This window comes from Pseudophryne corroboree, chromosome 4 (assembly GCF_028390025.1).
Source record: "Pseudophryne corroboree isolate aPseCor3 chromosome 4, aPseCor3.hap2, whole genome shotgun sequence".
Lineage (NCBI taxonomy): Eukaryota > Metazoa > Chordata > Amphibia > Anura > Myobatrachidae > Pseudophryne > Pseudophryne corroboree.
In genome coordinates this window covers 181,389,217-181,405,686 of record NC_086447.1, presented here as the reverse complement: position 1 = coordinate 181,405,686, position 16,470 = coordinate 181,389,217, and the positions used below count along the sequence as shown (strand labels likewise).

The following is a 16,470-nucleotide window of genomic DNA, read 5'->3' as shown; positions in this document are numbered from 1 at the left end:
GATACCCTAGACAGGGACACTATATTGCTAACCGTAGAGCATATTAAAGACGCAGTCTTATACATGAGAGATGCACAGAGGGATATTTGCCGGCTGGCATCTAAAATAAGTGCAATGTCCATTTCTGCCAGGAGAGGGTTATGGACTCGGCAGTGGACAGGTGATGCAGATTCTAAAAGGCACATGGAAGTTTTGCCTTATAAGGGTGAGGAGTTGTTCGGGGATGGTCTCTCGGACCTCGTTTCCACAGCAACAGCTGGGAAGTCAGCATTTTTACCCCATGTTCCCTCACAGCCAAAGAAAGCACCGTATTATCAGGTACAGTCCTTTCGGCCCCATAAGGGCAAGCGGGTTAAAGGCGCGTCCTTTCTGCGCAGAGGTAGAGGGAAAAAGCTGCAGCATACAGCCAGTTCCCAGGAGCAAAAGTCCTCCCCCGCTTTCTCCAAGTCCACCGCATGACGCTGGGGCTCCACAGGCGAAGCCATGTACGGTGGGGGCCCGTCTCAAAAACTTCAGCAATCAGTGGGCTCGCTCACGGGTGGATCCCTGGATCCTTCAAGTAGTATCACAGGGGTACAAGCTGGAATTCGAGACGTCTCCCCCCCGCCGTTTCCTCAAATCTGCCTTGCCAACAACTCCCTCAGGCAGGGAGGCAGTGCTAGAGGCAATTCACAAGCTGTATTCCCAGCAGGTGATAGTCAAGGTACCCCTCCTTCAACAAGGCCGGGGTTACTATTCCACAATGTTTGTGGTACCGAAACCGGACGGTTCGGTGAGACCCATTTTAAATTTGAAATCCTTGAACACATATATAAAAAAATTCAAGTTCAAGATGGAATCGCTCAGGGCGGTTATTGCAAGCCTGGACGAGGGGGATTACATGGTATCACTGGACATCAAGGATGCTTACCTGCATGTCCCCATTTACCATCCTCACCAGGAGTACCTCAGATTTGTGGTACAGGATTGTCATTACCAATTCCAGACGTTGCCGTTTGGTCTGTCCACGGCACCGAGGGTATTTACCAAGGTAATGGCCGAAATGATGATACTCCTTCGAAAAAAGGGAGTTTTAATTATCCCGTACTTGGACGATCTCCTGATAAAGGCGAGGTCCAGGGAGAAGTTGTTGGTCGGGGTAGCACTATCTCGGGAGGTGCTACAACAGCATGGTTGGATTCTAAATATTCCAAAGTCACAGCTGGTCCCTACGACACGTCTACTGTTCCTGGGGATGGTTCTGGACACAGAACAGAAAAAAGTGTTTCTCCCGGAGGAGAAGGCCAAGGAGCTGTCATCTCTAGTCAGAGGCCTCCTAAAACCAAAACAGGTGTCGGTGCATCACTGCACGCGAGTCCTGGGAAAAATGGTAGCTTCCTACGAAGCAATTCCATTCGGCAGGTTCCATGCAAGGACTTTTAAGTGGGACCTGTTGGACAAGTGGTCCGGATCGCATCTTCAGGTGCATCGGCTGATAACCCTGTCTCCAAGGACCAGGGTGTCTCTGCTGTGGTGGCTGCAAAGTGCTCATCTTCAAGAGGGCCGCAGATTCGGCATACAGGACTGGGTCCTGGTGACCACGGATGCCAGCCTTCGAGGCTGGGGGGCAGTCACACAGGGAAGAAACTTCCAAGGACTATGGTCAAGTCAGGAGACTTCCCTACACATAAATATTCTGGAACTGAGGGCCATTTTCAATGCCCTAAGTCAGGCAAAACCCCTGCTTCAAAACCAGCCGGTACTGATCCAGTCAGACAACATCACGGCAGTCGCCCATGTAAACCGACAGGGCGGCACAAGAAGCAGGACGGCGATGGCAGAAGCCACAAGGATTCTCAGATGGGCGGAAAATCACGTGTTAGCACTGTCAGCAGTGTTCATTCCGGGAGTGGACAACTGGGAAGCAGACTTCCTCAGCAGGCACGATCTCCACCCGGGAGAGTGGGGACTTCATCCAGAAGTCTTCCAACTGATTGTGAACCGTTGGGAAAGGCCACAGGTGGACATGATGGCGTCCCGCCTAAACAAAAAGCTAGAAAGATATTGCGCCAGGTCAAGAGACCCAAAGGCGATAGCTGTGGACGCTCTAGTGACACCGTGGTTGTACCGGTCGGTTTATGTGTTCCCTCTTCTTCCTCTTATACCCAAGGTACTGAGGATAATAAGGAGAAGAGGAGTAAGAACTATACTCATTGTTCCGGATTGGCCAAGAAGAGCTTGGTACCCGGAACTTCAAGAAATGATCTCAGAGGACCCATGGCCTCTGCCGCTCAGACAGGACCTGCTGCAGCAGGGGCCCTGTCTGTTCCAAGACTAACCGCGGCTGCGTTTGACGGCATGGCGGTTGAACACCGGATCCTGAAGGAAAAGGGCATTCCGGAGGAAGTCATTCCTACGCTGATTAAAGCTAGGAAAGAAGTGACCGCAAACCATTATCACCGCATTTGGCGAAAATATGTTGCGTGGTGTGAGGCCAGGAAGGCCCCAACGGAGGAATTTCAGCTGGGCCGTTTTCTGCACTTCCTACAGTCAGGGGTGACTATGGGCCTAAAATTGGGTTCCATTAAGGTCCAGATTTCGGCTCTATCGATTTTCTTCCAGAGAGAACTGGCTTCGCTACCTGAAGTTCAGACTTTTGTTAAGGGAGTGCTGCATATTCAGCCCCCTTTTGTGCCTCCAGTGGCACCTTGGGATCTCAACGTGGTGTTGGATTTCTTAAAGTTACATTGGTTTGAGCCACTTAAAACCGTGGAATTAAAATATCTCACGTGGAAAGTGGTCATGCTGTTGGCCTTGGCTTCGGCCAGGCGTGTGTCAGAATTGGCGGCTTTGTCATGTAAAAGCCCTTATCTAATTTTCCATATGGATAGGGCAGAATTGAGGACTCGTCCCCAGTTTCTCCCTAAGGTGGTATCAGCCTTTCATTTGAACCAACCTATCGTGGTGCCTGCGGCTACTAAAGACTTGGAGGCTTCCAAGTTGTTGGACGTAGTCAGGGCCCTGAAAATTTTTGTTTCCAGGACGGCTAGTGTCAGGAAAACTGACTCGCTATTTATCCTGTATGCACCCAACAAACTGGGTGCTCCTGCTTCAAAGCAGACTATTGCTCGCTGGATCTGTAGTACGATTCAGCTTGCACATTCTGCGGCTGGACTGCCGCATCCTAAATCAGTGAAAGCCCATTCCACAAGGAAGGTGGGCTCTTCTTGGGCGGCTGCCCGAGGGGTCTCGGCTTTACAACTTTGCCGAGCAGCTACTTGGTCGGGGTCAAACACATTTGCTAAATTCTACAAGTTTGATACCCTGGCTGAAGAGGACCTAGAGTTTGCCCATTCGGTGCTGCAGAGTCATTCGCACTCTCCCGCCCGTTTGGGAGCTTTGGTATAATCCCCATGGTCCTTACGGAGTCCCAGCATCCACTTAGGACGTCAGAGAAAATAAGATTTTACTCACCGGTAAATCTATTTCTCGTAGTCCGTAGTGGATGCTGGGCGCCCATCCCAAGTGCGGATTGTCTGCAATACTTGTATATAGTTATTGTTTAACTAAAGGGTTATTGTTGAGCCATCTGTTGAGAGGCTCAGTTATATTTCATACTGTTAACTGGGTATAGTATCACGAGTTATACGGTGTGATTGGTGTGGCTGGTATGAGTCTTACCTGGGATTCAAAATCCTTCCTTATTGTGTCAGCTCTTCCGGGCACAGTATCCTAACTGAGGTCTGGAGGAGGGTCATAGTGGGAGGAGCCAGTGCACACCAGGTAGTCCTAAAGCTTTCTTTAGTTGTGCCCAGTCTCCTGCGGAGCCGCTATTCCCCATGGTCCTTACGGAGTCCCAGCATCCACTACGGACTACGAGAAATAGATTTACCGGTGAGTAAAATCTTATTTTTCTCTTCTCTGTCAATAACACCACAATTGAATCAGTCTCCCAAGCCTACTGCTTTAGGGCCTAATTCATGTTGGTACGTAATTGCATTCACAATTGGTATTTTCTAGGTTATGGAGCTGCTGATATGAGCAAGGGAAACTGACACCCAGAAATTAGAACTGACGCCTTTGGAGCCATGGCAAAATTATTTGCACTTGCGTACACTTTCACAGCCTATGCGTAAAAACAAGGAACATCGAGGTTTAGGATAGCCTTATCACTGGCGCCATGTATCTCTGCGTATATGAGAGCAGCTGAAGGCAGATAAACGCCCCAGTACGATGAGATGCCTGCATTTTTGCCCTCACTCCCCTGTAACTCCCTCCAGTCACTTTTTTGTCAATCACTCTGTGATGAATTCCTCTCTGTGAACACAATTGCAAAGGAACCTTGGTGCATGCGCACAGTGATTGCGGCACATGCGCAGTGTGCTGATAATCGCTCTGTTCCATGAACATCGTCCATTGCGTACAAACATGAAGTAGGCCTTTCGTCTCTCTCCCAATCCTATTATTTCTACCCTAGAAATATATTGTCTTTTTCTTACCTAAGTTGCTACCAAAACACTCATACACTTCTCTTATCTTCTATCATGACAATTATGTCTGCTTTAGTCCATCTTAAATGCTGCAGCAAGACTCACATCTCCACATGCTACACCACTTTTCACATCCCTACACTGTCTCTCTTTGTGTTCCTCTATCCAGTACAGATTACTGACCCCTTCCTATAACATCCTCCACAAAAAGACTCCTTCATAGATCTCAAACCTCATATCTTCAGAAATACTCATACTTCTCACCTGTGCCTTGCACATTTTAGTCCTGCTTAAAAGACTTCTCCCATGCTGATATTCACTTATGTAATACCCTACCACCAGTAGCGGATCTTGCCACGGGCAAGCAAGGCTTTTGCCCGGGGCGCCGCCTTCCGGAGGGCGCTGGCGCCTTCCGAAGGGCGCCGCACCATGGCAAGATCCGCCACTGCTGTGCCCTCTGCTGCCCGCTGTGTCCCCCGGCTGTGCGGCTGTGTCCCCTGTGAAGGGAACTAGATGCTACGCGTCTAGTTTCCCTTCGTGGAGAGGACCTTTGCTGAGCAGTGCGCGATGACGTCATCGCGCACCGCACAGAAAAGGTCCTCTCCACGAAGGGAACTAGACGCTATGCGTCTAGTTTCCCTTTGTGGAGAGGACCTTTTGCTGTTCGGTGCGCGATGACGTCATTGCGCACCACTCATCATTTAAGCGGCGCTACTACTGTGCAGGGGGCGTAACTGACCACGCCCCCTGTATTAAGCCACGCCCCCATTCCCTGCACGGGGCGCAGAGAGGGCTCAAACCAGCCCTGCCTACTACACTCTATCAGCCTCTTTCACAGCCTTCAAAACTTTAAATGCTCTATGAAAACCCATTTATTTATAAGAGCTCACCCTGCTCTCACCTATACTGCCCACACTAATACGCCATCATGCCTATCCTGCTCTGCCTGTACTGCCCACACTAATGCACCCTCACACCTAATCTGCCCCCATCTGCACTACCCACAATAGCAGACCCTCTTACCTGTCCTACACCACCTATACTGCCCACACTAATTTACCCTTACACCTATCCTACTCTCACTTATAATGCCCATACTAATGCACCTTAACACCTATCCAACTACCTCCTATACTGCCCACGCTAATGCACTCTCACACCTATCCTACTCTGCCTATACTGCCCACACTAATGCACTCTCACACCTATCCTTCTCTGCCTATACTGCCCACACTAATGCACTCTCACACCTATCCTTCTCTGCCTATACTGCCCACACTAATGCACTCTCACACCTATCCTACTCTGCCTATACTGCCAACACGAATGCACTCTCACACCTACCCAACTCCACCTACAGTATACTGACCACACTAATTCACCTGCACACCTACCCTACTCTCACCTATACTGCCCACACTATTGCACCCTCACACCTATTCTGCCCCATCTGCACTACCCACACTAGCAGACCCTCATACCTATCCTACACCACCTATACTGCCCACACTAATGCACTCTCACACCTATCCTACTCTGCTTATACTAACCACACTAATTCACCTGCACACCTATCCTACTCCACCTATACTGCCCACACTAATGCACCATCACACCTATCCTACACCACCTATACTGCCCACACTAATGCACCCTCACACCTACCCTTCTCTCACCTATACTGCCCACACTAATGCACCCTCACACCTATCCTACTCTCACCTATACTGCCCACACTAATACGCCATCATGCCTATCCTGCTCTGCCTGTACTGCCCACACTAATGCACCCTCACACCTAATCTGCCCCCATCTGCACTACCCACACTAGCAGACCCTCTTACCTGTCCTACACCACCTATACTGCCCACACTAATTTACCCTTACACCTATCCTACTCTCACTTATAATGCCCATACTAATGCACCTTAACACCTATCCAACTACCTCCTATACTGCCCACACTAATGCACTCTCACACCTATCCTACTCTGCCTATACTGCCCACACTAATGCACTCTCACACCTATCCTTCTCTGCCTATACTGCCCACACTAATGCACTCTCACACCTATCCTACTCTGCCTATACTGCCCACACGAATGCACTCTCACACCTACCCAACTCCACCTACAGTATACTGACCACACTAATTCACCTGCACACCTACCCTACTCTCACCTATACTGCCCACACTATTGCACCCTCACACCTATTCTGCCCCATCTGCACTACCCACACTAGCAGACCCTCATACCTATCCTACACCACCTATACTGCCCACACTAATGCACTCTCACACCTATCCTACTCTGCTTATACTAACCACACTAATTCACCTGCACACCTATCCTACTCCACCTATACTGCCCACACTAATGCACCCTCACACCTATCCTACACCACCTATACTGCCCACACTAATGCACCCTCACACCTACCCTTCTCTCACCTATACTGCCCACACTAATGCACCCTCACACCTACCCTTCTCTCACCTATACTGCCCACACTAATGCACCCTCACACCTATCCTACTCTCACCTATGCTGACCACACTAATGCACCCTCACACCTATCCTACTCTCACCTATACTGCCCACACTAATACACCTTCACACCTATTCTGCCCCCATCTGCACTACCCACACTAGCAGACCCTCATACCTATCCTACACCACCTATACTGCCCACACTAATGCACCCTCACACCTATCCTACTCTCACCTATACTGCCCACACTAATGCACTCTCACACCTACCCAACTCCACCTACAGTATACTGACCACACTAATTCACCTGCACACCTACCCTACTCTCACCTTTACTGCCCACACTATTGCACCCTCACACCTATTCTGCCCCATCTGCACTACCCACACTAGCAGACCCTCATACCTATCCTACACCACCTATACTGCCCACACTAATGCACTCTCACACCTATCCTACTCTGCTTATACTAACCACACTAATTCACCTGCACACCTATCCTACTCCACCTATACTGCCCACACTAATGCACCCTCACACCTATCCTACACCACCTATACTGCCCACACTAATGCACCCTCACACCTACCCTTCTCTCACCTATACTGCCCACACTAATGCACCCTCACACCTACCCTTCTCTCACCTATACTGCCCACACTAATGCACCCTCACACCTATCCTACTCTCACCTATACTGACCACACTAATGCACCCTCACACCTATCCTACTCTCACCTATACTGCCCACACTAATACACCTTCACACCTATGATGCCCCCATCTGCACTACCCACACTAGCAGACCCTCATACCTATCCTACACCACCTATACTGCCCACACTAATGCACCCTCACACCTATCCTACTCTCACCTATACTGCCCACACTAATGCACCCTCACACCTATCCTACTCTCACCTATACTGCCCACACTAATGCACCCTCACACCTATCCTACTCTCACCTATACTGCCCACACTAATGCACCCTCACACCTATCCTACACCACCTATACTGCCCACACTAATGCACCCTCACACCTACCCTTCTCTCACCTATACTGCCCACACTAATGCACCCTCACACCTACCCTTCTCTCACCTATACTGCCCACACTAATGCACCCTCACACCTATCCTACTCTCACCTATACTGACCACACTAATGCACCCTCACACCTAACCTACTCTCACCTATACTGCCCACACTAATACACCTTCACACCTATTATGCCCCCATCTGCACTACCCACACTAGCAGACCCTCATACCTATCCTACACCACCTATACTGCCCACACTAATGCACCCTCACACCTATCCTACTCTCACCTATACTGCCCACACTAATGCACCCTCACACCTATCCTACTCTCACCTATACTGCCCACACTAATGCACCCTCACACCTATCCTACTCTCACCTATACTGCCCACACTAATACACCCTCACACCTATCCTACTCTCACCTATACTGCCTACACCTTCACACCTATCCTACTCTCACCTATACTGCCCACACTAATACACCTTCACACCTATTCTGCCCCCTTCTGCACTACCCACACTAGCAGACCCTCATACCTATCCTACACCACCTATACTGCCTACACTAATGCACCCTCACACCTCTCCTACTCTCACCTATACTGCCCACACTAATGCACCCTCACACCTATCCTACTCTCACCTATACTGCCCACACTAATGCACTCTCACACCTATCCTACTCTCACCTATACTGCCCACACTAATGCACCCTCACACCTATCCTACACCACCTATACTGCCTACACCAATGCACCCTCACACCTATCCTACTCTCACCTATACTGCCCACACTAATACACCTTCACACCTATCCTACTCTCACCTATACTGCCCACACTAATACACCTTCACACCTATCCTACTCTCACCTATACTGCCCACACTAATGCACCCTCACACCTATCCTACTCTCACCTATACTGCCTACACCTTCACACCTATCCTACTCTCACCTATACTGCCCACACTAATACACCTTCACACCTATTCTGCCCCCTTCTGCACTACCCACACTAGCAGACCCTCATACCTATCCTACACCACCTATACTGCCTACACTAATGCACCCTCACACCTCTCCTACTCTCACCTATACTGCCCACACTAATGCACCCTCACACCTATCCTACTCTCACCTATACTGCCCACACTAATACACCTTCACACCTATCCTACTCTCACCTATACTGCCCACACTAATGCACCCTCACACCTATACTGCCTACACCTTCACACCTATCCTACTCTCACCTATACTGCCCACACTAATACACCTTCACACCTATTCTGCCCCCTTCTGCACTACCCACACTAGCAGACCCTCATACCTATCCTACACCACCTATACTGCCTACACTAATGCACCCTCACACCTCTCCTACTCTCACCTATACTGCCCACACTAATGCACCCTCACACCTACCCTACTCTCACCTATACTGCCCACACTAATGCACTCTCACACCTATCCTACTCTCACCTATACTGCCCACACTAATACACCTTCACACCTATCCTACTCTCACCTATACTGCCCACACTAATACACCTTCACACCTATCCTACTCTCACCTATACTGCCCACACTAATGCACCCTCACACCTATCCTACTCTCACCTATACTGCCTACACCTTCACACCTATCCTACTCTCACCTATACTGCCCACACTAATACACCTTCACACCTATTCTGCCCCCTTCTGCACTACCCACACTAGCAGACCCTCATACCTATCCTACACCACCTATACTGCCTACACTAATGCACCCTCACACCTCTCCTACTCTCACCTATACTGCCCACACTAATGCACCCTCACACCTATCCTACTCTCACCTATACTGCCCACACTAATGCACCCTCACACCTATCCTACACCACCTATACTGCCTACACCAATGCACCCTCACACCTATCCTACTCTCACCTATACTGCCCACACTAATACACCCTCACACCTATTCTACTCTCACCTATACTGCCCACACTAATGCACCCTCACACCTATCCTACACCACCTATACTGCCTACACCAATGCACCCTCACACCTATCCTACTCTCACCTATACTGCCCACACTAATGCACCCTCACACCTATCCTACACCACCTATACTGCCTACACCAATGCACCCTCACACCTATCCTACTCTCACCTATACTGCCCACACTAATACACCCTCACACCTATCCTACTCTCACCTATACTCAGCTATACTGCCCACACTAATGCACCCTCACACCTATCCTACTCTCACCTATACTGCCCACACTAATGCACCCTCACACCTATCCTACACCACCTATACTGCCCACACTAATACACCCTCACACCTATCCTACTCTCACCTATACTGCCCACACTAATGCACCCTCACACCTATCCTACACCACCTATACTGCCCACACTAATACACCCTCACACCTATCCTACTCTCACCTATACTGCCCACACTAATACACCCTCACACCTATCCTACTCTCACCTATACTCAGCTATACTGCCCACACTAATGCACCCTCACACCTATCCTACTCTCACCTATACTGCCCACACTAATGCACCCTCACACCTATCCTACTCTCACCTATACTGCCCACACTAATGCACCCTCACACCTATCCTACTCTCACCTATACTGCCCACACTAATACACCTTCACACCTATCCTACTCTCACCTATACTGCCCACACTAATACACCTTCACACCTATCCTACTCTCACCTATACTGCCCACACTAATGCACCCTCACACCTATCCTACTCTCACCTATACTGCCTACACCTTCACACCTATCCTACTCTCACCTATACTGCCCACACTAATACACCTTCACACCTATTCTGCCCCCTTCTGCACTACCCACACTAGCAGACCCTCATACCTATCCTACACCACCTATACTGCCTACACTAATGCACCCTCACACCTCTCCTACTCTCACCTATACTGCCCACACTAATGCACCCTCACACCTATCCTACTCTCACCTATACTGCCCACACTAATGCACCCTCACACCTATCCTACACCACCTATACTGCCTACACCAATGCACCCTCACACCTATCCTACTCTCACCTATACTGCCCACACTAATACACCCTCACACCTATTCTACTCTCACCTATACTGCCCACACTAATGCACCCTCACACCTATCCTACACCACCTATACTGCCTACACCAATGCACCCTCACACCTATCCTACTCTCACCTATACTGCCCACACTAATGCACCCTCACACCTATCCTACACCACCTATACTGCCTACACCAATTCACCCTCACACCTATCCTACTCTCACCTATACTGCCCACACTAATACACCCTCACACCTATCCTACTCTCACCTATACTCAGCTATACTGCCCACACTAATGCACCCTCACACCTATCCTACTCTCACCTATACTGCCCACACTAATGCACCCTCACACCTATCCTACACCACCTATACTGCCCACACTAATACACCCTCACACCTATCCTACTCTCACCTATACTGCCCACACTAATGCACCCTCACACCTATCCTACACCACCTATACTGCCCACACTAATACACCCTCACACCTATCCTACTCTCACCTATACTGCCCACACTAATACACCCTCACACCTATCCTACTCTCACCTATACTCAGCTATACTGCCCACACTAATGCACCCTCACACCTATCCTACTCTCACCTATACTCAGCTATACTGCCCACACTAATGCACCCTCACACCTATCCTACTCTCACCTATACTGCCCACACTAATGCACCCTCACACCTATCCTACACCACCTATACTGCCCACACTAATACACCCTCACACCTATCCTACTCTCACCTATACTGCCCACACTAATGCACCCTCACACCTATCCTACACCACCTATACTGCCCACACTAATACACCCTCACACCTATCCTACTCTCACCTATACTGCCCACACTAATACACCCTCACACCTATCCTACTCTCACCTATACTCAGCTATACTGCCCACACTAATGCACCCTCACACCTATCCTACTCTCACCTATACTGCCCACACTAATGCACCCTCACACCTATCCTACACCACCTATACTGCCCACACTAATACACCCTCACACCTATCCTACTCTCACCTATACTGCCCACACTAATACACCCTCACACCTATCCTACTTTCACCTATACTCAGCTATACTGCCCACACTAATGCACCCTCACACCTATCCTACTCTCACCTATACTGCCCACACTAATGCACCCTCACACCTATCCTACACCACCTATACTGCCCACACTAATACACCCTCACACCTATCCTACTCTCACCTATACTGCCCACACTAATACACCCTCACACCTATCCTACTCTCACCTATACTCAGCTATACTACCCACACTAATGCACCCTCACACCTATCCTACACCACCTATACTGCCCACACTAATACACCCTCACACCTATCCTACTCTCACCTATACTGCCCACACTAATGCACCCTCACACCTATCCTACACCACCTATACTGCCCACACTAATACACCCTCACACCTATCCTACTCTCACCTATACTGCCCACACTAATACACCCTCACACCTATACTCAGCTATACTGCCCACACTAATGCACCCTCACACCTATCCTACTCTCACCTATACTGCCCACACTAATGCACCCTCACACCTATCCTACACCACCTATACTGCCCACACTAATACACCTTCACACCTATCCTACTCTCACCTATACTGCCCACACTAATGCACCCTCACACCTTTCCTACTCTCACCTATACTCAGCTATACTGCCCACACTAATGCACCCTCACACCTATCCTACTCTCACCTATACTGCCCACACTAATGCACCCTCACACCTATCCTACACCACCTATACTGCCCACACTAATACACCCTCACACCTATCCTACTCTCACCTATACTCACCTATACTGCCCGCACTAATGCACCCTCATATATATATGTATATAGCAAGGTAATGTCCGGCACTCACCCCAATTTGTTGCCTGGGTGCCACTCCAAGGAGAGAGTATATTGGAGATGTGGATGGCACTCCAGGACTACAATATCAATAAAGAATTCAGGCACAGCTCAGCAGGTACAGTCAACGTTTCAGAGTGTTAGCTCTTTTATCAAGACTAACGCTCTGATAAAAAAGCTAACGTTCTGGAAAGTTGACTGTACCTGCTGGGCTGTGCCTGAATTCTTTATTGATATTGTGCTCTGGTGATTCAGTAAGTACCAGCCCAAAACACAGCGGCACTCAGAGACTTCAGTGTATTCTCACCAAATCCTCTTTGTGAATACACTGATTTCATTTAAGTCTCTGAGTGCCACTGCGTGTTTTGTGCGGATACATATATATATCTGAGCTGGTACATACAGTATATATACCTGATATATATCTCTGGTGGTGTTACAAAGCAGACCTCAGGTCTCATCACTTTCCTTTCATGCTCTTTTCTTTGGCGCTGGACGTAACACACAAAGATGATTGCAGCAGCTGATTGATGAGAAACTCTAGCAAAGTGTCAGGCACTGTGGTTGGTTATGTGTGACCGGCAGTCACAATACTGACCGCGGGATCCCGGCATTTACATGCCTGGCTGTGGGGGGGGAAGCACAACGAAGTCCCTTGCGGGCTCGCTGCGCTTGCCACTCTATGGGTGTCGTGGACACCTACGAGTGGGAATAGTCCCTGTTGGTCGGCATGCTGACCGTCACATAACTACATCCCTGGCACTGATAGCATTCTAACTACTGCATGGCCACAGTCATACACCTTGTATTATTATCTTTCAATTACATTATAAGGAGCCACACAGTTTCCTTACTGCCATACTGGGAATATAACGGCAAAAAAAAACCAACTTAATGTATCAGTGGTAGAGTAAATGTAAGTTGGCATGTCTTTGGAACAACACAGAGCAATAAAGCAACAAACTCGGTAGTGCGCGGACAAGGGCTCAGGGTTGGGTATCTCACTGTATATTGGCAGACAATGGAGGTGAATCACAGTAGAGGGAAAGCATTTCAATGTTAATGTATACAACAAAGATTGAGCACACAGATGAAAAAATCGCTGAAACGGACTAAGAGACGAGACAAAGGATTGCTGGAAACAAGAATATAGCTAGGGATGAACATGAAGAGGGAAGGGCTTGAATGTCATTATATGCTAAGAGTAGGGGTGAACAGTTGAAAGGTGATCTGGGTAAAAGTATAGGTCAGAGGATGACATGAGAGTGGAGATTTAGGAGGAGGACTTGTGTAAAGGTGTATTTGAAGTTGGCAAGACTGTCAGAAAGTCTGACTTGGCAAGGGAGTGAGTTCCTGTGGAGGATCTTGGATATGAGTGTGAAAAGAGGTAACCAGAGTGGAGTAAGGAAGTGCAGAGAGGGCAGAAGGAAGTGTGAATAGAATTGAGATTGGAAGAGGCAGAAGGATTAAAGGCCCTCATTCCGAGTTGATCGGTCGCAAGGCGAATTTAGCAGAGTTACACACGCTAAGCCGCCGCCTACTGGGAGTGAATCTTAGCTTCTTAAAATTGCGACCGATGTATTCGCAATATTGCGATTACTAACTACTTAGCAGTTTCAGAGTAGCTCCAGACTTACTCTGCCTGTGCGATCAGTTCAGTGCTTGTCGTTCCTGGTTGACGTCACAAACACACCCAGCGTTCGCCCAGGCACTCCCACCGTTTCTCCGGCCACTCCTGCGTTTTTTCCGGAAACGGTAGCGTTTTCAGCCACACGCCCCTGAAACGCCGTGTTTCCGCCCAGTAACACCCATTTCCTGTCAATCACATTACGATCGCCGGAGCGAAGAAAAAGCCGTGAGTAAAAATACTTTCTTCATAGTAAAGTTACTTGGCGCAGTCGCAGTGCGAACTTTGCGCATGCGTACTAAGCGGATTTTCACTGCGATGCGATGAAAAAGAACGAGCGAACAACTCGGAATGAGGGCCAATGCTTTGTAATTGAGAGTAAGGAGTTAGAACTAGCGTTGGAAGGGAATTACTAACTAGTGATACAGGTTGATAGAAGAGAGACCAATGCTGTCAGGGTTGGACTGGCCCACCAGGGCACAGGGGAAACCCCTGGTGGGCCCCATTCCTGTGGTGTATTTTGTACTGTGCATTGGTGTTACAATCTGGTACATTGCATGCACTAGCAGTATTCACTATATATATTTAGAAAGCAGCCCAGGCCATGCACTCTCTAATGCAGGCATGTCTAAACAGTTTGGACATGCCTGCTCTAATGGTTATCCAAACCTCTGTGGCAGCTGGTCACACCGCCTCTGGAGACTGGCCGCACCCCCACTCATGGGCCCCTAACACTGTATTCCTCCCAGTGGCCTCTCCATGCCCCAGTCCAACACTGGATGCAGTGTGGTTACAGAGGAACAAAAGATGGGCAGCAGTGATCATGGTAGATTGAAGTGAGGAAAGGGAAGTAAGGGGGCATAGAGGAGTAGGTTACAGTATGCAGTGCGGAGATGAGTGTAAACGGCAAGAGTGAGATATATTTTGAATGTTAGGGTGAAACACATGCAGTAATCCAGGATAACACTGCAGCAGCGCAAGGTACGGGGATGGAAAGGATGGGGCCCTGGGGGACAATGAGTTCAGTGTTGAAAAAACATTGGGACATCCAGGATAAGTTGGCAGACGTGAAGGACAGACTCACCTGAGGGCTGAGGAAGAAATGTCAGATTAGACAGGTACATTTGAGAGTCATCAACATTGGGAGAAGTTGGGAAAAAGTGGCTTAAAGGCACAAAAAGTGATATCTTACTTTACATATGACTTATTTTGCATTTGCAATAAGCCCCCATGCTTCCATGTCTGTAAATTACCTTTTGTTAACTTTTTTACATGACAGTGAAGTTTGTTATTTCTTTTGTTTCCTTTTTGCACACGATATTATGTTTTTGAGTTTGTTATTGCTGAAACATTGGATGTAATGCTTAGGTAGATCCTTAATATTTTAGGTGGTCTATACTTGACATTTTGCTTCCAGTTACAGTACTTGTCAGTGCATACAAATGTGCTGACCTGAATAAAACATATCCTGCAAGTGTATATAACCCCAATATTTGTGTGATTTCTGTACTAATCTGTTGATGTTATATTCTATGACATAGGCCAGGATGTGCAGTGAAGGAGTAGACATGGAGAAGGATCTGGATGGAAAGCTGAAAGGCAGACCAGACACAAAGAAGGTGGACCCCAACATCGATGGGGGCTGGGCGTGGATGGTGGTTCTGTCCTCATTCCTCGTCCACGTGCTGGTTATGGGATCCCAGATGGCTCTCGGTGTGCTAAACATGGAATGGCTTGAAGAGTTCAATCAAAGCAGAGGTCTGACAGCCTGGGTCAGTTCCCTAACGATGGGTATCACGCTGATAGTAGGTATGAAACTGCATTATGGGCA

The 16,470-nt window shown here is 48.6% G+C and overlaps 1 protein-coding gene across 2 annotated transcripts in view; it reads left to right on the top strand.

Moving 5' to 3' along the window:
* The window catches only part of SLC16A14 (solute carrier family 16 member 14), a 96,090-nt gene that overhangs the window by 58,295 nt on the left and 21,325 nt on the right, over positions 1-16,470 (top strand). For both annotated transcript variants that reach the window (XM_063915619.1, XM_063915620.1), the window contains exon 2: positions 16,181-16,448. In XM_063915619.1, the coding sequence (XP_063771689.1) occupies positions 16,187-16,448 (262 nt within the window). In that variant the 5' untranslated portion in view covers positions 16,181-16,186. The remainder of the gene's footprint in view (positions 1-16,180; positions 16,449-16,470) is intronic.